Source organism: Onychostoma macrolepis, chromosome 25, assembly GCF_012432095.1.
Source record: "Onychostoma macrolepis isolate SWU-2019 chromosome 25, ASM1243209v1, whole genome shotgun sequence".
NCBI lineage: Eukaryota > Metazoa > Chordata > Actinopteri > Cypriniformes > Cyprinidae > Onychostoma > Onychostoma macrolepis.
Genome location: NC_081179.1, coordinates 11654446 through 11679857, shown reverse-complemented (window position 1 = coordinate 11679857; position 25412 = coordinate 11654446). Strand labels below are relative to the sequence as shown.

Below are 25412 nucleotides of genomic sequence, written 5' to 3'. Positions count from 1 at the left end.
GGTCCTGTATAACAATTATATCTTAATATAAGTTTTTTTTTTCTGTTTAATTTATATTTACTTGTTTAATTTGCTTTTTTTTTTCTTGTTTGTAAGCTATGCAACTTTTTTTCATCAGTGCGTTTTCATGGATTAATATCCTACACAACAACAGCATTTAATAAATAATGTTAAATGGTTTGTTGACCATTTAATTGTTGGAAAACAATTAAAAATAAATGTAATTATTTATACAATTATATTGAGTTTGACAGTTTTTTCTTCACCAATACATACTATTAATATAGTATCTTCAATAGTAAATTAAAATAGTACCTTAAAATGTAAAACAAAACACTTGTGATATTTAAATCTACAATGAAGTATAACAGTAGATTTGTTGATGTATATAAAGAATGATCCTGACAAAAACAACCAAACAATGCTGCTATAATTGATGCAATTTATGTTGGTATGACTGATTACAAAAAGATAAAATAACTCATTGACTTCCTTATATAATAGCTAAACAATTTTATTTATATTTAATTGACTACATTTAAGTAAGTTACCAACTAAACAAACAAAAGCAGAACAGTAATATTTTGGATCAGTCCTTGAGGGGTTCAAACACTCAAACTATGTTACCAACCCGAATTTTAAACCACTACACTACAATAGACCTATTCAAGTGAAACCTGAACAGAAATGCCTGGATCTGCAGGATATGACTCAAGCACCTAGAAGCAGTATGACAGACTCCTAAGGAATTAGGTGAGGGGAAAAAAAACAAGGAAGCAAAGTAGAAACAAATGCCTTAAAATCAAACAAAGATATATCCAAGAGCATCACAAATACAAAAACATTCTTTATTTCATGGGGATGACAATTCCAGTAAAGAACAACAATTCTGGTATTTTGCAATGACACAGTGAAGATTTGAAAACTGCTTGAATTCCCTGGATACTGTAAAACTGACTCGGCCAACCCAATCAATGCATACGGCTGGAAGTTACCTGCGTGATAAACTGTTTTAAAGTGCAATGTGGAGATAAGCTAGACAGAAAAAACTGCTGACTATTTATCTAATGAAAACCAGAGCAGTTGGAGATCTATTAAGTACAAAAATAAATGGCAAATGCTTACTGTATACAAGCATAAAAATATCATTTAGCTGATAGGAACATTAGGAAAACAAGAAACTATTATAGTGGGGCCAACCATCAGTACAGACACAATCAGGAGCCCACATATAATGACATTCTGTTTGGACAACGTTCAATACACAGCACATTGATACTCTATTTCTCGTCATATTGACTTTACTTCCCCCTCCCCCCCTAAACACACATCCTTCTTTAGACAGTTTCTCATATACAGACATAATGAAGACGTCACTTATTTTCAAAAGCATCTATACACATATAAATGGGATAAGGACAGATGTACTTTATGGACTGAAATCAAAGGGAGGGACGATGTTTTAAAATACAAAAATAGCAATTAGCATCTAATTTAACATTTGTACAGGATCTTATATGTGACCTTTCCACAGCAGTTACTCCATTAAACGAGGTTAAAGTCATATTCAAACACTGCAAGCTAGCCATTTTATATGAAAGCCAGTTTCCCACCACAGAATAAAAAAAACTTTTTTCTTGGAACTCAGAGAAATTTCTCAGAATTCTGAGATATAAACACAGAATTCTGACTTTCCCGTAATTCTGACCAATTCAGACTTTTTCTCTAGTTTCAAACAGAATAAAAAGACTTTTCCTCATAATTCTGATTTTTTTTCTTAATTGCTGAGAAAAAAAGTTTGAATTAAAAAGTTGCAATTACTTTATTTTTTTTATATCTGTGATGAAAATGAGCTTTCGTCATTTTGTGAGACCAATAGCATTAACAAAGCCCACCTGAAACAGACAAAGCAGGAATGGTTCATCCAACACTTAAAGTATGTTCCTTCACTTTTTCTGAGAATAGACGCTATGATAAATAGATTTTGCTATGTAGCACCAAACTGTATCAACTCCACACAATACACGCTATTCTGCAATGCAATCTTCCCCACTACGTCACTAGCCTAACTTAATTACTTCTGTACGGTTTTTCCAAAAGCTGCAAGATGAGAACAAACCTTTTCCTACTGGCAGAATTGCTTCAAAATATATGCATTAGAGGCATGCTTTCTTCAAAAGCATAATAACACAAATAATACACTGTTTCATTAACAATCTGTATAATAGTTGTGTCCAGATCAGTAATAAAGTAAATCAGTAAATACACGGAACAAGAGGGAGAAAAAGGTGCTACTTTAGAAGAGGAAGACCATTTAAAAAGAAACATCTGGCTGGTATTTTTCATTGAACCATTAACCTCTGCTGGTGAATTTAGTCATGAAATTCCCTTGATGTCTATACAAAAGTAGTATAAAAACAATTCGTTTGGGACTAATTAACAAAAATGGTTTGTACGGATGTTTGTTGTCGTCATCAGATTGGATCAGTTGAATTTAGCAGGGAAAGTTCATTTTCAGTCAGCCGCTTTGGGGTTGGAGTAAATATACACATATAAAAAAAGCTTTATATACACACACAGATTCAGCTTATCATACATATGGATCTGACACAGAGCCACACTTTCTTTCTTTTTTTCTCCTTTCAGAAGGGTACATCAAAAAAGAAAGTTATTTTAAGTACACTACTCTCATTGTACGGTGTGTTTGGAGGTCAAAGGTTGGCAATGGGAACGTCAAAGAGGTCACAAAGGCCCTCCGTCTCATCCAGGTTATAGATGTAGTCATGGTCACCCGGAGGAGGGGATAGACGGAGGAGCGGAGAGAAAACTATGAAAGAGAAAGGGAGAGGAAGAGTGATACCGTGGCCATGTTTGTGTAACCATATGAAACTGTCGCTCGTTTGAGTATTTAGCATCTAAAATGGATAAAATTTCAGTTGATTGTCAAATTTTAACTACTTTTATTGATTATATAAACATCATGTAATACATAAACAGCGGATTTGTTATATACATAAAACATCCAAACTTCCATTTCATGTTTAGTAATACACTATATACAGGCAGCCTGACTCATGATCGGCTTTACCTTCTGATGACATTAGCTCCTCAAGCAAATCTGTACTCATCATTTCTGTATAGAGAAAGAAGGAAATATGACATATGAAAAAAAGACTTCTTTGTGCTACATAAAATCACAGATTCTCTGGTTGAGTCAAGCATGTCAAGCAATAGATAAGCATCGAGAAGGAGCAGCAAATGTTAAGCATGTTTAACCGGTCCTCACCTTTAGGGTCAAACATTTCTGAAAGTTCTTTGGGGAGATCCAGCACTGAGAAAACAAAGAGAAAACCCAGTCAGAATTGTCAAGCATTGAAGTTTGAAGCATTAAAGGAATGTTAATTTATCACTTCTATGGTACTGCCCAAAGCCAGACTCGACACCCAACATTTCAAATAAAGATTAATGACAGAATCATGCTCATTTTCAAAAGCATAGGCACTTACGATCTGAAGGGTCTGTTTTGATTGGTTCAAAAAGGGTTGAGGAATCAGGAAGTGCAGAGCTGCTGTCCAATGACGCAGAAGACTGAAGCTGCTGTGTGTCTGTTGAAGATGTCGGATTTACTGTTGTATCTGAAGTGGAGGTGCTAGAAATGTCTAATAATAAAAACAACAGAAATACAGTATGAGAAATTATAAATTTCATTTTATATAATTCTATAGCTACATAATGATAATACATGTTATGCAATTACTAAATATAAATACATAATATACACTACTGCTCAAAAGCTTAGAATAATTAAAGATTTTTTCAAATGTTTTTGAAAGTCTCTTATGTTCAACAACCAAGGCTGCATGTATTTTTTTAATTTTTCAAATAGTCAAAACCGTAATGTTGTAAAATATTACAATATTTTAATTTGTAATTTGAATATATTTTAAAATGTGATTTATTCCTGTGATGGTAAACCTGAATTACTCCAGTCCTTGGTATCACTTGATCCTTCAGAAATCATTCTAATATGCCGATTTGCTGCGCAGTTAATATCAGTTTATAATGGTGCTTAATTATTGGTAATGGTTCTTATTATCATCAAATGTTGGAATGTTTTTTTTTTTTCAGGACTTTCTGATCAGTAAAAATTCATAAGAACAGCATTTATTTGAAATAGAAATCTTATTTAACATTAGAAACATCTTTGATTAATTGATCAATTTAATGTCTGCCTATAAAAATATTTTTATTTTTTAAATGTTACATAGCATTTTGTGCATCACCATTTCAACAAAAACATTAAGCCGTTTTCAACATTGATAAATGTTTCTTGAGCAACAAAGCAGCATATCAGAATGATTTCTTAAGGATCATGTGACACTGAAGACTGAAGTAATGATGCAAAAAAATTCAGCTTTGTGTCAAAGGAATAAATTACATTTTGAAATATTATTCAAACAGAAAACTATTATTTTTATCTGTAACATTTTAAAATATTACAGTTTGTACAATATTTTTGATTAAATAAATGCAGCCTTGGTGAGCATAAGAGACTGCAAAATATATTATTGAAATATATATATATATATATATATATATATATATATATATATATATATATATATATATATATATATATATATATATAATGATAAAAATATATATAACCCTTCATTACATAACCAACTTTGCCATGGTGTAAATCATAATACAATAAGACAACAAACAGAGCATTTTCAGACACAATAATTCATTACAATTTGGGCAGCATCCAACCTGTAGCTGCCCCAGCAGCAGAGGCAGTGGTTGTGTTGGGAGGGACAGTGGCGGTGGTGGTGGTGGTGGTGCTGACACTCTGGCAGGTGGAGGTGGAGGATGGTGTACTGTTGGCCGCTGGTTTGGTTGGGGCAGCAGCAGCAGAGGTAGTTGAAGCTGGGGTGGAGAGGCTCTGAAGCATGTCGTCAGGCGGGGGCACGGGCAGCACCACTGGAGAAGAACTAGAGGGGTCCTTATTCACCAACAGGACCTCGATGGGGCCTGCAGAGCTCTTCAGGTGAATCTGATACTTCTTTTGTCCATTAACATGCTAAAAAAAATTACAATAATAATAATAAAGAAGTGTACTTATTTTTTATATAAATATATAAACTTTCCACATTACGTTTTAAAGGAAGTACAAGCAGGACTCACAGATTCAGGCACAGGAACCTCCAGCTGTGTTCCTGAAGGAGCTCTGATTGCTAGAAGAGTGTCACCTAGTGGAAGACAAACATATAAACAGTTAACGTTAATAAGGAAACATCAAAACAAGTAGACATTTGCAGCTTTCTGACTGGTAATTTTTTTTAATGCAGCAACACTGGTGCTTTGTTGGGTGTCCGACGGGAAAAACCAACCTTTGAAGCAATTGCAGAGGTCTTGATGCGTTACATACGCCAAAGTGTGTCAAATTAAGGACATACAGCAAACATATGCGTTCAAACACAAACTTCACTTTGAGGTATCATAATAGCACCTTGATCTAAAACAACCTAGACTTTAAAGGGTAAGTTCACATCCAGATTAAAAATTTCCTGATAATTTGCTCACCCATACACTGTGTGCAGAATTATTAGGCAAGTTGATATTCTGGTCATATTTTTTCCCCAAGAACATTTTACCAATTCCAAACCACATCAATCTTAATAACTACTATTGATTTTGCATTTAATAATTTGTAAGTGATATATAATTGTCCATGAAGGCTGATAGTCAGAAACTTCTTATTTAAGGTGTGCAGAATTATTAGGCAGGTTTTCCTTTACAGATAAAATGAGCCAAAAAAGAGATTGAACTCAAGAATAAAAGTTAAAAAAATTATTAAATGCCCATGAGAAGGATGCAATACTAATGCAATAATAGAATTAGCAAAGTTAAGGCATGACCATTGGGCAGCGAAATGCTCATTGGGTCAGCAAGGTCAGAAAAAACAGGTGGAGAGGAAAAGACACGTTAACTGCAAAAGAATTAAGAATTAATGTCAAGAATTAGGTGAGAAACCATCAGGAACCATTTAGTCTCCAGCACCATCATTTTCCAGAACTGCAACCTTCCTGGAGTCTCCAGAAGTGCAATGTGTCAGGTTCTCAGAGACTTTGCTTGGGTAAAAAATTCTTTAAAATAACCTTCACTTAATAAGAATAACATGCCTGAAGTGTTGTGAAATACATGAAGACTGATTTTGTATAGGCTTTATGGACAGATAAGTTGTGATTGACTCTTGAAGGACCAGCATCACATCCTCTTGTACCACAGTTTGAAGAATTTATCTTCCAGAATCTGGCAGTAAGTTTTAGGAGCTCATTTTAGTTCATCTCCTATCCTGAAAAGTCTGTCTTGCAGGATTGATAAAAAATGAGCTCAACAAAAATGAGTTTGTTGTAAATTCTTCAAACTGTGGTACAAGAGGATGTGATGCTGGTCCTTCAAGAGTCACTCACAACTTATCTGTTTGGAATTGGTAAAAAGTTCTTGGAAAAAAAATATGACCAGAATATCAACTTGCCTAATAATTCTGCACACAGTGTATAGTGGACGTCAATAGTGGCCAACGATTTGTCCAAAATGCTGTTTTAATGCATCTTCAAAGGGCTCTACATGATCCTAGCCGAGGAGTAAGGGACTTATCTAGCAAAACGATCATATTTATACACTTTTTAACCACAAATGCTCAGCTATCATTAGCTCTGTGTCTTTAGGCGATATTGGAAAGGTCACACGTGACATAGGCGGAAGTACCAACCCAGTGTTTACAAAGTGAACATGCAAAAAAAGTCATTGCCCTTTACAAAAAATGTAAAACAATGATGTCAGATGATTTTAAAGATGGAAGAGGAAATGAGATTTGAAATTAGAAATGAGTTTTTAACTGAAGTACAAAGACAAAGAACTAACCCCGCGTGACCTTTCCAAAAGGATTACGTAATGTGTGAAGACATGCATATCGCATCGAGCCGAGCATTTGTGATTAAAAAGTGGATAAATATTACGTTTTTTTCAGAAAACGACCGATCGCTTTTCTAGATAAGACCCTTACTCCTCGGCTGGGATAATGTCCACTATATGGACAAAACTCATGGAATGTTTTCCCTCAAAAAACTTAATTTTTTTGCGACTGAAGGAAGACAGACATGAACATCTTGGATGACATAGGGGTGAGTAAATTATCAGGAAATTTTTATTCTGGAAGCAAGCTTATGCTTTAAGTGCTGTACAGTGGTTATAACACTCAGAAGATGAATCCTAAAGATGTAGCTAGAAGGATATGGGCTATTTAGCGAGTCGTCGGTCACGTTCTTGATGCTCTGCTGAACCCAAACTCTCTGTTGGTCCAGTTCATGTTCCCTCCTGTCAAGATCCTCCAATTCCAACTTGAGGTCTATCAGCTTGTCTGCAATTTCACGCGTGTTGCAACCTGGACCAACACCCCTACAAATGAACAAAAATAGAAACAGACATTTAGATCAAGTGAATTGGTTGACATTCAAACAGATACCTCTCTAAAATATAAATAGCTACAGCTTAATAAAGACACTCATTTTAAACAGATGTCTCAGAAGAGCAATTAACTGCATTTTCACGTTTGGGTTGGGCTATTTCTTAAAATAACCTGGTTTCACTTTGCTCATTGGCACGCACTGTGTATGATTTCTAATTGAAATAAATAAATACAATAGTATACAGTACAAGGTTTTGGTGTCGGCAAGATTTTTGGCTGCATTTATTCGTTAAAAAAATACAGTAAAACAAATATTATGAAATAGTATTACCATTTAAAATCAATGTTTACCATTCAAACATTTTAAAATGTAATTTATTCCTGTGAAGAAAAACTGAATTTTCAACTTCAGTGTCAGATCCTTCAGAAATCATTCTAATATGCTGCCTTGCTGCATTTCTTATAATCAATGTTGTGCTGCTCGATATTTTTGTAGAAACTGATAACTTTTTTCAGGATTCTTCTTTTGAAAGTTCAAAAGTACAGTATTCATTTGTAATAGAAATCTTTTGTAACAAATGTCTTTACTCATTTTAATATGCCTTTGCTGAATAAAAGCATCATATATATGTACACACAAACACAAGTGTATATACACAATATTTTTTTCATATTTACATATACTTTAACTGAAAAATATCATTAAAGAGCTTATTATGAATAAGAAGCATTGGCCTTTTATGCTTGTGCTTAATAGCATATACATGCATAATTTACATTATACTTACATAATTCTACTTGGATTCACAAAGAAAAGATGCCTGAGGTCTTTTAACCTAGCAGCCCAGTAAAATTTTTCAAGTGTGATTCCAAACACTTTGATAATGCAGTAACAAACAATATAGGAATAAGGAGTACGTTTCCACATTAAAGTCATAAGAAAGAATCTGCAAGTCTGCCTTACTTCCACTGGATGCTGTTCTTGGATTTCTTCTCGATGAGTCCAATGCCTTCCAAAACATTGGTGATATCGTAGATGCGCCGTTTCTGCCTTACAGCCAAAGTATCTGCAGCCTAAATCACATTCACACAAACAGAGACAACCAGATTATTGATTCTTCTCATTACCTGTAAATTGACTAACTACGCAGCGCACACGTGTAGGTGTTTTGCACAGGCCAAAATTTTCACATAAGCCATTAAAAGAACAATTCAATAAAATACTCACTTTTTATGACTTTACTAATATTAGACACAATATGAACGAGACACCGCTGGTCACCATTCACTTGCACTGAATCTTTATTCCATGCAATGAAAGTGAATGGTGACTGAGGCTGTCATTCACATCTTTTGTGCTCCCACTGAAGAAATCAAGTCATATGGACTTGAAACAAAATGTGAGTGAGTAAATAATAGCAGAACTTTCATTTTTCCGTGAACTGTCTCTTTAAGACTTGCTGGCTTTATAAAATAGACAAAAACAGCCCAGAAAAGTTGACAAGCAAGCAACTTGATGCAATCAAGTTCCAGTAGCAGCTGCGCATTTCTAAACTACTAACTTACTTCAAACACACAGCCTAGATCACTCAAATCACCAAATTATACTTTTAAGACATTTTAGAAGTGTAACAGCGCGTTCAAACCCCAATAGATTCAAAGAAACGCACCCCCAGGTCGCGCAGGCCTAAACTATCCCAAACTCCAGAGCACGTGCTTGTTTTGAAGGCTTTTGTTTGAGTTTTCTGTCCGGATGGAATTCGCAGTAAAAAGCCTCCGGGATACAACAACAAACACCGGAGCTGTTTTGCTTTGCCGACTGGAGTGACATAACATTTGCAACCTGTTAGCTGGCTCGCCTGGTTTAGTTGAGGAACTAGTTTATGTGAGTCGAGCTGAGTAGAGAGGGGCTGTGCGTGCACACGACCCCCTCTTCCCGTACCAGAGCAACTTTTAAGCAACTTTTCTGTGCCGTTTTAAAACCTAAAGTGCATCTGTGCGCATGCAAACATTAAAAACGATGCATATTCAGCAGGAGCTGCATGTCTCGATACTGAAACCATATAGCTGAAGATGAAGGTGATGACTGAGCTCGTGTCGTGCTTACAGCTTTGAGATCCAGCACTCCGTCCTTCGCTTCCTGCAGCAGAGTCACAAATTTAGTCGTGAGCAGTCCCAGACTTTTCTCGTGGCGACTGGGGGTCTGCGGCTGCAGCGACTCTCCCATTGCTCCCAGTTCGTTTCTTCCGGTCTCTAAATCCATCAAGTTGCTTTTAAAGTACGGTTAAATCCCCACCGTTCTCTTTCCGGTTGGTTTATGTCTGTGTATTTAACGCTTTCTGCTGTTATATCGCTGACAGCACCGCTTCTGCCGCCCAAACACTCGCTTCCCGTCAACGGCCGGTGATTCCTGAAGCATGGACGGGGAAGTTCAGCTCGAAATGAGAGAGTAGAGACCCCCGTTCAGGGACCGGTCCGGTTCAGGACACAGGTTACCCGAACCCAGATGGCCTAACAGAACAGACGCTCTCCTGACCACCAGAGCTGAGCTGCTTGAATGACTGAAGCCGTTGAAGGCGCGGTGCATCATGGGATGACCTGATAAAAAAAATGGAAGCTCCTGCATTCTCTCCAGCGGTCTGTAGGGGGCGATAAAAACGGCGCGTTGAACTAAAGCGGCCATGTGGGGGCCACAGATACCGTTTTTTCTTTGTCATATGTTGAATTGAAAAATGCAAGGTTTTTTTCCGTTTTTGATTTATTTGAATCAGTTAACCCTTTCAAAGCAGTAAGGTACCCGTGGTTTTGCTTTCTTTGTATTATTTGACTTTTTCTATCACAATTTTCAATGAATTTTCTGTTGTTGTATCATTAGGTAGCCTATTGGTTAACCATAGATAGATAGATAGATAGATAATATTATAATAGACAAATTATAAATTATAGATAGATAGATAGATAGATAGATAGATAGATGATAGATAGATAGATAGATAGATAGATAGATAGATAGATAGATAGATAGATAGATAGATAGATAATATTATAATAGACAAATTATAAATTATAGATAGATAGATAGATAGATAGATAGATAGATAGATAGATAGATGATAGATAGATAGATAGATAGATAGATAGATAGATAGATAGATAGATAGATAGATAGATAGATAGATAGAGATAATATTTTAATAGATAAACTATATATTAAATAGATAGATAATATTATAATAGACAAATGATAAATTATAGATAGATAGATAGATATATAGATAGATAGATAGATAGATAGATAGATAGATAGATAGATAGATAGTTAGATAGAGATAATATTTTAATAGACAAATTATATATTAGATAGATAGATAGATAGATAGATAGATAGATAGATAGATAGATAGATAGATAGATAGATAGATAGATAGATAGTTAGATAGATAGATAGTTAGATAGATAGATATAGATAGATGGATAGATGGATAGATGGATGGATGGATAGATAGATAGATAGATAGATAGATAGATAGATAGATAGATAGATAGATAGATAGATAGATAGATAGATAGATAGATAGATAGATAGATAGATAGATAGATAATATTTTAATAGACAAATTATATATTAGATAGATAGATAGTTAGATAGATAGATAGATAGATAGATAGATAGATAGATAGATAGATAGATAGATAGATAGATAGATAGATAGATAGATAGATAGATAGATAGATAGATAGATAGATAGATAGATAGATAGATAGATAATATTTAGATATATGATATTTCCATCACAATTTTCAATAAATTATTTAATCATTAGGCATTGGTTAATTTTTTTTATTTCTGACTTGACCAACAAATAGACGACTGGAACATAAACCCATTCACTTTTACACTGTGATTTAAAAGAATTAAGCTCTGTCTGGGATTGGTCATTATTAATATATTAATTTTGAGTCTTCAGGCAGTGTGCTCCCTGAGACTACTGTTGAGTGTTTGAAGTGGGAGGGCTCATGTGATACTATCTGAGTTTACACGTGAAAGCAGAGCAGTGAACACCTGGACATCAGTCAGCATGCTGGGCTTTCTGATACTGGTGTGGACATGCATCTTCCTCCTCTTCCTCTTCATCCAGATCCCGAGGCCTAAGAACTTTCCTCCAGGACCCCGTCCTCTGCCATTATTTGGGAATTTGCTGGAGCTAAACATTAACAATCCTTTGAAGGACTTCAAGAGGGTACAGTATTCCATTCTTTAAACACTTCATCGATCACTAATTTTAAATCTTGAAGAAATACATTAAGAATATCCTTGCAGCATTCCAAAAATGCTTATTGCATTGTAAAATATGGTAATGTATTAAACTGCAAGCATGTCTTAATGATAAACCTTTTAGCTCGCAGATCGCTATGGGAAAGTTTACAGCCTGTACCTTGGATCAAAACCTTGGGTGGTTCTGAATGGTTTTGAGGTTTTGAAGGAAGCTCTTCTTACTAAGGCTGTGGACTTTGCAGGACGCCCTCAGGACCTCATGGTCAACCATATTACAAAAGGAAGCGGTAAATCTACTTCAACCTTCACTCTTATACCTCTGTACAGACTACGGTTAATCAATATCATTGTGAGTTTGCTCACTCTGTCTCTCTTTAGTCCAAAGAGCAATTTTCTACCTTGTATACACTTAGTATAATTGAGGCCAATAAATGACATTTACATATTATCGCAGGTGTAATTTTGTCTGACTATGGCCCCAGTTGGAAAGAACACAGACGCTTTGCTCTGATGACCCTGAGGAACTTTGGCCTGGGGAAGCAGTCAATGGAGGAGAGAATTCTGGGAGAGGTTTCACATGTTATTGCCAACCTGGAAAAAAGAGTTGGTAATATTGTGCTTATTTTTGTTACATATCTGTATATCTCACAGGAACAGTTCACTCATATATCAATTTTGACTTGACATTCAGATCAATGTACATTGTGTCTGTGCAGGAAGCTCCTTTGACCCTCAGACTATGTTCCACAATGCTGCGTCAAATATCATCTGTATTGTTTTGTTTGGAACCCGTTATGATTATGACGATGAATTCCTCAAGCTTTTCATTCACCTCTATACAGAGAATGCAAAGTTTGCCAATGGGCCTTGGGCCATGGTAAGACATTTTATCAGTTCATCTTTTAAATGATTATATTCAAAGCTATTAAAATACATATTCAGAGAAGTGCAAAAGTTTGAAACCACATTTAATTTTTTATTATTTAATTAATTAATTATAAAAAAAAAAAAAAATGGGTCAGGGTTATGTTATATGACATACAAAGAAAACAAACAAACAAAACAAAAAATTTGTATTTTCACTAGTGGTATTTTGGACCTTTTATTAAGAAAATTTCTCCATTTTATTGCAGATATACGATACATTTCCTATGTTGAGAAGTCTGCCCCTGCCCTTTAAGAAGGCCTTCACAAATGCCAACAAGGCCAGAGAAATGTCTGCACAATTGGTCAATGAGCACAAAAAGACAAGAGTCCCAGGAGAGCCAAGAGACTTCATTGACTGTTATTTGGATGAGCTTGATAAGGTGTGTGTGTGTGCATCTGTGATGGTATTTTTTAGGAATGCACTATCATTGGTATGATATCGGTTGTCGCGGATATTAGAGATTTTCTTAATTTATCAGTATATAGGATATTTAATTGTGCATGACCACTTCCTCTGTTTTTACATTTACATTACTTTTGCCATCATCTAATGCTCACTTAAAGTTATTCTTCAAAACACAAATTAAATTAAACTAATTATCATTTAATCTAAACTTAATCTTCTGCAAATTGTAATTTTTTCTTACTGTAAAGCATTCAAAAATACTTTTCTTGAATGCATTTAAATTATTGTTTTTAGTATCTTATTTGTAATTTATATAAAAAAACAGTATGGAATTTTAATAACCACCATCGGTCATAACATGAAAATAATTATCGGTTTGAATGCTAATAATTAAATTAAATTAATTGAATTATTGTTAAACTATTAAATGTAATCTTCAGCAAATTTAAAAAAGAATATCCATTTTTTCATATTGTACATTATAATGTTGCAATGTCTAAATTTAATTGTAGCATTTAAAATGATTGTTTTTAGTGTTTTATTTTTAATTTATTTAAACAAAACTGTATAAAATTCCTTATATTTATTGGTTATCGGTCATAACATAAAACAGTGCATCTCTAATATTTTTTCTAGTATTCTCTAGTATTTTTAACTGATTTAGAGAGTAGTACTTATTATCTCTAATCATTGGTTATTTTAACTTCACCAGAGAGGAAATGATGGTTCTTCGTTTTCTGAAGCTCAGCTTATCCTGTGCGTTCTGGATTTGCACTTTGCAGGAACTGATACCACGTCCAACACCCTCCTCACTGCTTTTCTGTATCTCATGACCCACCCAGAGATTCAAGGTCTGTGTTTTGGTTTATCAGAAAACTTCTGTTAACATGATGAATGCCTTAAACTTAAACACAACTTTTTATTTCACCAGCGAGATGCCAAAAAGAGATTGATGAGGTTCTGGAGGGTAAAGATCACGCATCGTATGAAGACAGACACAATATGCCGTACACACTGGCTGTGATTCATGAGGTTCAGCGCGTCGCTAACACTGTACCGCTAAGTGTGTTTCACTGCACCACCAAAGACACAGAGCTGATGGGCTACAGCATCCCGAAGGTGGGGAAACCTCCATATAAAGAGAGTTTTACGCTTTTAAAATCATAATGTTGTCACTTTTTCTTCTCCAGGGAACTCTTGTTATTCCCAACCTCACTTCTGTACTAAAAGAGGAAGGCCAGTGGAAGTTTCCTCATGAATTCAACCCAGCCAACTTCCTGAGTGAGCAAGGCCAGTTTGAGAAGCCTGAGGCCTTTATGCCTTTTTCTGCAGGTAATGGTTCAGAATCGGATACATGTGTAGGTTTAGCTTGAGCGCATTTTGTAAATCATATATGCACATGTGTCTTGTACAGGTCCTCGTGTGTGTCTCGGTGAGGGTCTTGCGCGTATGGAGCTCTTCCTGGTCTTCGTCACTCTGTTGCGCCGTTTCCAGTTTGTGTGGCCCGATGATGCCGGGGAACCTGATTACACCCCAGTATATGGGATCACCCTCACCCCCAAACCCTACAGAATGCACATCAGACGCAGAGAAACATTATGATGATTATGACAGATTTATGTTGCAATGATGTTCTGATGTATTTTAATAACAGTATTAATAAATTGAAATTATTATTATTATTATTAAATTGAATTGAAAAGATAGTTCTTGAATAAAAACCTGTTACAAAATAGGTTTCTTCCTCTTTTTGTCTGAATGTATGCCAATGTGTTTTTGTGTGTGTGTCCACGTGCATGTGTTATTATCATAATCAAAAACTAAATGAAAAACTAGAACTAAAATAGATATAAGGCTTCAAATTTATAAACCACCTTTGCTAAAAGTTTTTACAAGAAGTCACATGCTCACCAGCACTGCATTTATTTGATGAAAAATACAGTAAGAATGGTAATATATTTTAACAATTTAAAATAACGTTTTAATTAGTGCTGGGCAACGATTAATCGCGATTAATCGCATCCAAAATAAAAGTTTTTGTTTATATAATATATCTGTGTGTATTGTGTATATTTATTATGTGTATATAAAGACACACACATACAGTATATATTTTGAAAAGATTTACATGTATTTACATGTATATATTTATTAATATAATTTATATGATATATAAATATATTTAATATATAAACATAACACATTTTTCTTAAATATATACATACATGGGTGTGTATTTATATATACATAATAAATACACACAATACACACACATATATTATGTACACAAAAACTTTTATTTTGGATGCGATTAATCGCGATTAATCGTTGCCCAGCACTAGTTTTAATATTTCACTACATTTTGTCACTTGATCCTTCAGAAGTCATTCAAATATGCTGATTTGCTGCTCAAGAAACATTACTGATTATTAATGTTGATGTTTTGTGATTAATGTTTTGTGGAAACCAGCATACAATTTTTTTTTTCACGATTTTTTTGATGAATATAGTTCAAAAGAACAACATATATGTCGTCACTGTCACTTTTGAGCCATTTAATCAATCCTTGTTGAATAAACTTATACATTTCTTATTTAAAACAACAAAAATCTTACTGTCCCCAAACTTTTCAACAGCAGTGTGACATAAACATTCCGCTAGAAAGCACTAACACACTGAAAAAAACAAAAAGTATAAAATGAAAAAAAAAAATGTATTGTTAAATTCAAAACTACATAACCTTGTTTAATCAGCAGGTATAAAAAAACATATTTGGCCTTTGGCTCATATATTTTTGTATATCTCCTGTATACTGAAGAGATATACGTGGAGTTCAAACCAGTTTGATCCAGAAACGCAAAGTGCTGAGCAGTGTTTGTTTGCCTGGGCCTGGGTTCATTTTATCTTTCCTGGAACATGACCATAATATTTGTTCAGATAGTCAATGTACTTAAAGACTGAGTGGTTTGAGTTCATAAGCTTCTTTTGCTTGAGTGAATCTAGAGGGACAACAGCTGGATATAGTCAGCATGCTGGTCTTTCTGATTCTTGTGTGGACATGCATCTTCTTCGTCTTCCTCCTCGTCCGGATCCAGAGGCCAAAGAATTTTCCTCCTGGACCTACTCCTCTCCCTTTATTTGGGAATCTGCTTCACATGGATATGGCCAATCCTTTGAAGGATTTTGAAAAAGTATGGCTTTCCTTTGGTCATCAGAAGCTTAAACGTTTCACTTGTTCTTGTTTGTAAAGTAATTTTCCAATGTTTTAAGTTTGCAGAACAATATGGGAAAATTTTCAGCCTGTATACTGGATCGAAACCATACGTTTTTCTAAATAGTTTTGAAGTTATTAAGGAAGCTTTGGTTACAAAGGCTCAAGACTTTTCAGGACGTCCTCAAGAGTGCATGGTCAGTCATCTCACAGAGAATAAAGGTAACTCATACTACAAGCTGTCCTAGATATCAGCACAGTCTAATGAGTGTGATATTGCTTTTATACAACAGAAATAAAATGCAAATAAAAATAAATGCAATATTTGTCAAATACACAGATGTTTCAGAAATGTTTTCATGAGCAACAGAAACACTTTTTATACACTGCTTAATTCAGCACCATCTGTTCAAGAATAAAGTTCATCATAAACATATGCTATTTAATTTCCAATAAAGTGGGGGTAAATATGCTTTTATCAGTGTTTTATGATAAACGTGACTCAACATTACAGTAAAAAAAAAGCTTTTACTGTTATAAAAAACTGATTTGTGAGCATTATTGGAATTGAGGATGTTAGAATAAACAAACACACCTGATTCAACTCAATAGCTCATTAGTAGAGACCTAAAATGGTTATTTCGCATCCAAAATGTGTAGCCTACTTTTGGGGGAACTCTAGGGTTGGGAACCTCTGCGCTCAAAAATGAAGTTGCCTGGGCCTTAACAATGTAACATATATTTAACAAGTCACTGAAAATGAAGACAGAGTAATAAAACAGTAAAAAGCCATTGTGTTGTTGGACTTTCAACGTTCTTGGAATGCTGCTGCTCGATCAATCAAATTAGAGGATGGTAATTATGTTGTAGTATTATTTAAATGAGTATAAGTATGGCTTATATCAGGAACAAAACAGAATCTCCACAACTAACATCTTAACTTTACTAAAGGTGTAATATTGGCCGATTATGGCACCCATTGGAAGGATCATCGACGTTTTGCTCTGATGACCCTGAGGAACTTTGGCCTGGGGAAGCAGTCAATGGAGGAGAGAATTCTGGGAGAAATCTCACATTTAGTTGCTGACTTGGACAAAAATACTGGTATTTACATGCAAAAACATTTTTTTGTTGGTTGAGATCTCAACTGACAAGGAACATGCCATAATGTTTTTAACGGATATACTGTACATTTGTACAGGAGGAACTGTGAATCCTCAGAATATGTTCCACAATGTTGCATCAAACATTATCGGCTTGGTTCTGTTTGGATCCCGTTCTGATTACAAGAATGAATTCCTTCAGCACTATGTCCAGTTCATTACAGAGATTTCAAAGATCCTCAATGGACCATGGAATGCGGTGAGAATTTAGATCAAATTTCAAATTTTTTTCTTTATAACCAGTTTTTCTACTTGCTATTGCTAATCAGAGGAATACAGTAGGCTATTAGTGGAGGGACCAGAGAGCATCTGATTGGACAAAAATCTGTGTAGTGCAGGATGAGTCATCAATATGTTTGATCTGTTTTCCTGTAAAATGTAACCTGTATTTCTGCCAAAAATTTGTATATTATCAATATTTAGTGATGTTTCAAAGCTACATGGAATAAAAGCCACAAATTCCCATTTTGATTGCATGCAACTTAAAAAAACATTAGCTTCAAAGTCAATAATAGCCAAGGGTGATTTAATAGAAAGCTGTATAAGTAACTGTATAAGATTATACAAAAATTTCAAACATGTCTTTTCCTAACAGATATACGACACACTTCCTTTACTGAGAATCTTGCCCCTGCCATTTAAAAAAGCATTTGATCATGTAAAGAAGTTAAAAAATATGAATTTAAGTCAGCTCAACGAACACAAGAACACAAGAGTCCCAGGAAAGCCGAGAGACTTCATTGACTGCTATCTGGACGAGCTTGATAAGGTGCAAATTGTTAAAACGTGTGTGTGTGTGGGGGTGGGGGGGAATGGGGCTTACAGCTTTACCACAGTTTGAGACTCAAATTAATACTATCTTGTGTTCCCCAGAGAAAAAATGATGGTTCCTCTTTTGCTGAAGACCAGCTCATCATGTACATTTTTGATTTGCACTTTGCAGGGACTGATACCACGTCCAACACCCTCCTCACTGCTTTTCTCTACCTCATGAACCACCCAGAGATTCAAGGTTTGTTTAAAAAGCACACATTGATTTTGCCTTAATTTAAACCAGGCAGAGCAGGGGGAGACAGACCACTCATAGAAAAACATATGAAAGCAATTATAATGCTCAATGTGAAAAGACCTGAAAATATCTCCATGATTAGCGACACTTGAACAGGCATTGCAAATACAGTTTTTAAGTGCGATTTGAACCAAAGAAGCTAAATTTATGATATTGTTGTCATTTCTTATTGCTAATTTGATGTATGTTATTTTTTTAATTGAATGTTGCAAACTTTCAGGAGTGTGTTAGCATATTAGCAAAGCTAACTCCTTTAAACTTAAACAAACATGGTCTTGTTTTCTCACCAGCAAAATGTCAAAAAGAGATTGATGAGGTTCTGGAGGGTAAAGATCACGCATCGTATGAAGACAGACACAATATGCCGTACACACTGGCTGTGATTCATGAGGTTCAGCGCGTCGCTAACACTGTACCGCTAAGTGTGTTTCACTGCACCACCAAAGACACAGAGCTGATGGGCTACAGCATCCCGAAGGTGGGGAAACCTGCAGAAACCAGTTTTTAGTACTTCAGAACAAATTTTAACTGTTTCTCCTTGTTTAGGGAACTGTGATCATTCCCAACCTCACTTCTGTACTAAAAGAGGAAGGCCAGTGGAAGTTTCCTCATGAATTCAACCCAGCCAACTTCCTGAGTGAGCAAGGCCAGTTTGAGAAGCCTGAGGCCTTTATACCTTTTTCTGCAGGTAACCATTCAAAAATGTATGACATTGTATTTCATCTTGTCAAACCTTTTCTGTGAGCATCATTATTTGTGTTTTACAGGTCCTCGTGCGTGTCTCGGTGAGGGTCTTGCGCGTATGGAGCTCTTCCTGGTCTTCGTCACTCTGTTGCGCCTTTTCCAGTTTGTGTGGCCCGATGATGCCGGGGAACCTGATTACACCCCAGTATATGGGATCACCCTCACCCCCAAACCCTACAGAATGCACATCAGACGCAGAGAAACAGTTAAACAGTAAATCATAATGTCAAATACTTCTCCCTATACAGGATATAATTTGATAAACAGATAATCTTTGAATATCTAATTGTGTATCATTATCAAAAGTTTGTGATGAGTATTGGGCTGCGTATGAAGTTGGAGGTAACTGAGCACAACAGGTTGGTTCTGGAAGTAAAAATTCAATTCATTTTCTTTTCATACAGACCTACCATGAGCTTCAAGATTGTTGAAATGATGATATATGATATAGTCTGCCTTGTTTTTAATAGCTGAATTTCTGGTGAACTACACTACCCATAATCCCAAAGTGAGCTCTGTCAATGCAGAAGAAAGTTTGTTGAAGATATTTTTGAAATCCCTAAAAGGGAAAATGAATGGAATATATTTCTGGAACCAAAAGATACAAACTCTGTACAAAAAGTTCCTATTGGGAGAACATAATAAAGCTCTTATCAAGTTGCTAAACGTGGCCTTCGTGTCTGTTTTTGAGACAATCCTAGCAAATATTCCAGTTCTGTGAAACAAACTGAAGAAATAATTTATTTTTGCAAAATTGAGTTGTTCACTTTGAGATGTATATCTGAATAGTTAAATTCGAAATGAATGCACGCATTAAATGCTTTAGCTAACTAAATGAGAATTATCAGGATAATAAGTAAAATGCTCTAAACAATTTTACTTAATTTGACTGAGTGTCCAGGGGCGGACTAGAGGCTGTGTGTCCTGTAACTTAACCAAATCACACATGAAAAAGACCAAAATTCAAAATCACTCAATGTAAATATTGGATAAACCTTTTAATGTAAAAGTGTAAAATAGATAAAGTGCATTGTCATTGTTAATGCGATGAATGCAGAATAGCATGTAGAATCAGTAAAGTGTTTAGACAATATATAATCCTAATAATGGAAAATAACGAAAAAATTACAGAGTACTCCCATCATGCCTCCTCTGTGCTGTTGGAGAAGCACAAGTGGAAGTTTCCTCATGAGTTTAACCAAGTCAACTTCCTGAGTGAGCAAGGCCTTGAGAAGATAACATTGTCTCTGTTTGTACGCTTTATTTTATTGTCATAGTGAATTTATGTCTGTGTTTGCAAATTCTTTTACAACACATGAGTAATGTATAATAATAAATTTCCTTTCAGGTCCTCATACTTGTCTTGGTGAAAATCTTTCTTTGAAATGAAGATTTTTATAATGGCAGTGGTTTTGTTGTTGTTTTTACTTTCTTGTTGATATGTATATGTGACCCTGGAGCACAAAACCAGTCGTAAGTAGCATGGGTGTATTTGTAGCAGTATCAAACAATACATTGTATGGGTCAAAATTATCGACTTTTCTTTCATGCCAAAAATCATTAGGATATTAAGTAAAGATCATGTTCGATGAAGATATTTAATAAAGTTCCTACTGTAAATATATCAAAACTTAATTTTTGTTTAGTAATATGCATTGCTAAGGACTTAATTTGGACAACTTTAAAGGCGATTTTCTCAATATTTAGACTTTTTTGCACCCTCAGATTCCAGATTTTCAAATAGATGTATCTCGAATATTGACCTATCATAACAAGCATCAATGGAAATCTTATTTATTCAAAACAAAAAAAACAAAAAAACAAAAACAAAACCTTATGGCTGGTTTTGTGGTCCAGGGCCACATATTTATATTTTTACAATGAATTTATGAATGAATAAATAAATAAACAGACAAACAAATAAACAATAGGCTCTATGTGACAGGCTTAGTTTCTAAATCGTTTAATAAGAAATAACACAACAAAATGTTATGTTATATCGAGAATTTATATTGATTATTTATTTATTCATTTTATTAATTATTAATACTTCTTATGTTCTGTAGTAGTAGCAGCAGCAGTAGTATTTTTATAGTAGGTGGCGCCAATGCACATGACTGTGTTACTTTCTGCAGACAGTGAATGAAGAAGAAGTGGCCGAAGCTCACATGGAGGCACGTAGAAAATAATCATTACTGTATTCCTGTGTGGTGGTCACTATAAAACAATATATATTTTAATATCTCACTAACGAACTTGCGTTTTAAAGAAATGGCGACAGATGCAAAAAGGCCAAAGGTAAAAAAAAAAAACGTTTTCTCAAACTATTAACTTATTAGTGACAGTTCTTATATTCATAGTTTAGATTCAAATATCTCCTTTAGCTTAAAATACAGTTATTGTGCTTATCGTGATGAGCCTTCAGCAGAGCATCATGTGTGTTTCAGATAGATGATGAGAAATGTGTGCTGGACCCCTTGAAAAACTTCTTGCTGTGGTGCGATAGTGTAAAGCTGACTCTCAGCGATAAGGTAAGCATGTATTATATTTACATATAGTATTATATTATATGGATATAGCGTTATAGTAGGCCTATTTATTAATATTATTATAATTTTCAAGTTTTTATCATTATAAAGTACTTATATTTCCAAGTTTCCAAGTGTAGGGTTTTATCATCAGCACAAGTCTAATCATGTATTTTGAAATAAAATTTCAAATACAGACAAAAACCTAAACTTGGAAATGTTTACCACAGTGTACATTAATGTCTTTAGGTGTACTTAAGTAAAGAGGGTACAGCAGCAGACTATGGCATGCTTGCCAAAGAGGACATTGAAGAGGGCCACGTCTTGTTCTCCATACCCAGAGAGGTTCTTCTGCATCAGGGCACCACTAAAGTAAAAAAGGTCCTTGAGGAAGGTAAAAGAACATTTAGGTTTATTGAAATCCCACCTTCTATAGCAGGCCTGTAACTATATAACCATATGTTGTCTAGGGAAGGAATCTTTGGAGAGCGCATCAGGCTGGGTTCCTCTTCTTCTGGGTCTCCTATATGAGTACTCATGTCCACAATCCCACTGGAAACCATATTTGTCTCTCTGGCCAGATTTTAGGACACTGGATCAACCCATGTTCTGGTAGGACTTGCTGTGAATATTTACTGACCTTTAAGATACTCCTCAAGGATCCTTCAGTTCTTTATGGTCACAATGTCTCTGTTTTGAAGGTCCGAGGAGGAGCGTGATAAACTCCTGAAAGGCACAGGAATTCCAGAGGCTGTCAAAACGGATCTGAAAAAACTCCAGGATGAGTACAATAACATAGTCCTTCCTTTCATGAAGTCCCATCCTGACCTGTGGGACCCTGAGAAGCACACGCTGGAGCTCTACAAGAGCCTGGTAGCATTTGTAATGGCCTATAGGTGAGATATCTGTGAGTCATTGAATTTGATTAAATTAAATGTATGATAATATGATTATTCTATTTAGAGATGCACAAGATAATGGTACCAAATTGGTTATTATTTATTTAATAGCTACTATTTATTTAATGGCTGTTTTAAATTTAAATTGAATGGTATAATATTAAATATCTAATTTTATGTTTAGATATTTTTTAGGTATGTTTTCTATGTATAATAACTGTATATTATCTATATTTTAATATATTTATATACAGTGTATTAAAATAAAATAAATAAATAATAACAACAACAACTAAATAGCAATAATCTTATATAAATTATTACCAAATTGGTTATTGGCCGAATTGATCAAATTAGATATTTAATTGTTCATGCTAATTTCCCCTAATTTTATATTTAAATTACCTTTGCTATCATCTAATGATCACTGAAACTTAATAACATAAACACAACACTAATAATTTAATAACATTTGTTATTTCTAATATTTAGCTGTAAATAAATATTTATTTTTCATACTGTGCATTATAATGCAGTGATGCCTAGTTTCACTTTTAAATCAATTTATTTTAGTTTGTATTTTTAAATTATTTAGTAATTTAAAAATTATTTTTGTAATTTACTACCTACTATTTAGTAGAATTTTAATATTGGCCATTCATAGTGATCGTCAGATACTGATTTTTTACATTTTAAATAATGTCAAATATTGGTAATAACATGAAAATAATGATCTGCTTATCATATCAGCTATACTGTTAATATCAGTGCATTCCCTACTTATTTTTGTAACATTTTCTCAGTTTTCAAGAGCCTGCAGAGGATGAGGATGAGGATGAGGATGAAGAAGAAGAAAAAGAGCCTAACCCTCCAATGATGGTGCCCATGGCTGACATGCTGAATCACGTTTCCAAGCACAACGCCAATCTGGAATATACACCCGTATGTGGTGCACAATGTATTGCTTTTAATTGTTTTTATGCTAGATGCTTAGAAATCTCACAGCTCATGTTCACTCGATTGTGCGCAGGAGTGTTTGAAGATGGTGTCCGTACAGCACATTGAAAAGGGCGCGGAGGTCTTTAACACCTACGGACAGATGGCAAACTGGCAGCTCCTCCACATGTACGGCTTTGCAGAGCCCTTTCCTACTAACAGCAATGATACTGCAGATATACAGATGTCCAGTGTGTACAAAGCAGCAGTGCAAGGTGTGACTTTGTAGACATCTATAAAAAGTCAGTTACTTAACACAAGAAATACTTCAAATTTTTATTGCGATTACAGTGGCACAAAGTGAAGCAGATCAAAGGCTCCTAGTGGACAAATGGAACATGTTGTGTGAAATGGAGATAGTTGGGGACAAAGGGGTTTTCATCTTCGGCCAGTCAGGCTCACTTACTTACAGTGAGCTCTACACTACACTGAAGGTAACCATTTTATCCACATGACAATTTTTTCCTACATTACCTGTTTATATATATATATAAAACTGCGTAGGTCCTGTGCATGCCGGTGCAAGATTTCAAGGAGTTCCGTGAAAACGAAGGCTGGGAGGAAGATGAAGAGGATGAGGATGATAAAATGGAGCAGGCTCTGAGTTTCGACGGACTAATGGGGTTGTCAGCAGAGTGGAAATGTCTCCTGCATGCAGCAGCTGCTCTGACGCTGGACTCTTATTCGGAAGATGTAGAGATGGACAGGAAGCGGCCAGAGGACCAGGGAGCTCTGGCTGAACTCGGCAGCAGAGAGAGGAGAGCTCTGCATGTGCGTTACGGTCAGAAGAGCATCCTACAGCGCTTGCAACAGCTCACCAAACCTACGTCTTAATGCATGGGTTTCACAAACATGCCATATGTGGTGCTGACACTGCATTCTGTAGTTTGAAGATTGAAAAATCCTCAGCTGATAGTGTAATTGAATTTGCAAACTGTGTATAGTTTGTGAGTTTTACATTTTGTATGCTGTACATTTTCCTTTCAAAAAAATCTTTTGGAATACGGTTCAGATTGTGTGCTGTTGTGGAATGTAAAGGTGGTTTATTTAACCCGTTTTTTTTACCTTGAAATAGCAGTTTAAAAATCATTCTGTTTGTACACTGACTTATAAAAGGCTTGCGTTTCTTTCCCACGTCTGTTCTGGGAGCAAGTTAGTTTGGTGAGCGGGTACGAAATCCCACAAAAAGTCTGTTTTGCTTTATGGCAGCAACAAATGCACGTATACATCTAGCCACTGTAATTACAACATTGATATTTACGACAGTGAATTCCACTTGTTTAACTGTAGAGGCAACTTAGTTGTTTTAATGTCACTGTCAAGTCATACCACAGAGGATTTTAAGTCTGATTTTCATGTTAGTGAAAGATTTGCTTCCACACAAATGTTTGTCAAGACAAAGAATAAATTACACACCTAATTTGCACTCTTTTCAGTATGTGCTCAAAAAGCTTCCCAATTTTTGTCAGTACATTGAAAACAAAATCCAGCTAATCAATTTTAATTACTTGCAAGTCAAAATTATGCTTTATGAGCTTTCCAAGAGGACTGGAACAGTGCTCGACTCAAACTCAAATCTGTTTAGTGTGTGAAAAAAAAAAAAAAAGAATCTGCAAACAGTTCATATGAAATTCATATCTTGCGTCTCCATCTGAATGGTCAGTGACACACACAAAGACGTTTCGTCACCTGAATGCTAAATGTGTAAAATTGAAG

General features: G+C 35.0%; 4 protein-coding genes across 4 annotated transcripts; 3 read left to right on the top strand and 1 right to left on the bottom strand.

Moving 5' to 3' along the window:
* Window positions 1–834: 834 nt before the first annotated feature.
* On the bottom strand, window positions 835–10071 carry e2f4 (E2F transcription factor 4). The gene is made up of 10 exons (XM_058767785.1): window positions 9585–10071; window positions 8442–8551; window positions 7307–7467; window positions 5397–5441; window positions 5191–5255; window positions 4777–5086; window positions 3507–3659; window positions 3287–3331; window positions 3089–3133; window positions 835–2827 (listed from the first exon to the last, which is right to left on the bottom strand). The coding sequence occupies exons 1-10, from the start codon at window positions 9738–9740 to the stop codon at window positions 2712–2714; spliced, it is 1206 nt and encodes a 401-aa protein (XP_058623768.1). The 5' UTR covers window positions 9741–10071; the 3' UTR covers window positions 835–2711.
* Window positions 10072–11497: 1426 nt separating this feature from the next.
* Window positions 11498–14832, top strand: LOC131534454 (cytochrome P450 2F2-like). The gene is made up of 9 exons (XM_058767326.1): window positions 11498–11718; window positions 11878–12040; window positions 12208–12360; window positions 12470–12630; window positions 12887–13060; window positions 13799–13937; window positions 14018–14205; window positions 14277–14418; window positions 14501–14832. Exons 1-9 carry the CDS (start codon window positions 11557–11559, stop codon window positions 14686–14688), a joined length of 1470 nt encoding a protein of 489 aa, XP_058623309.1. The 5' UTR covers window positions 11498–11556; the 3' UTR covers window positions 14689–14832.
* Window positions 14833–16001: 1169 nt separating this feature from the next.
* Window positions 16002–19958, top strand: LOC131534486 (cytochrome P450 2F2-like). Its single transcript, XM_058767379.1, has 9 exons — window positions 16002–16277; window positions 16357–16519; window positions 17249–17401; window positions 17499–17659; window positions 18056–18229; window positions 18334–18472; window positions 18820–19007; window positions 19076–19217; window positions 19297–19958. Exons 1-9 carry the CDS (start codon window positions 16116–16118, stop codon window positions 19488–19490), a joined length of 1476 nt encoding a protein of 491 aa, XP_058623362.1. The 5' UTR covers window positions 16002–16115; the 3' UTR covers window positions 19491–19958.
* A 1470-nt stretch (window positions 19959–21428) lies between these two features.
* On the top strand, window positions 21429–25397 carry setd6 (SET domain containing 6, protein lysine methyltransferase). Its single transcript, XM_058766884.1, has 10 exons — window positions 21429–21447; window positions 21543–21571; window positions 21721–21804; window positions 22051–22195; window positions 22272–22413; window positions 22503–22697; window positions 23504–23642; window positions 23731–23911; window positions 23988–24130; window positions 24201–25397. Exons 2-10 carry the CDS (start codon window positions 21545–21547, stop codon window positions 24528–24530), a joined length of 1386 nt encoding a protein of 461 aa, XP_058622867.1. The 5' UTR covers window positions 21429–21447; window positions 21543–21544; the 3' UTR covers window positions 24531–25397.
* Window positions 25398–25412: the final 15 nt, after the last annotated feature.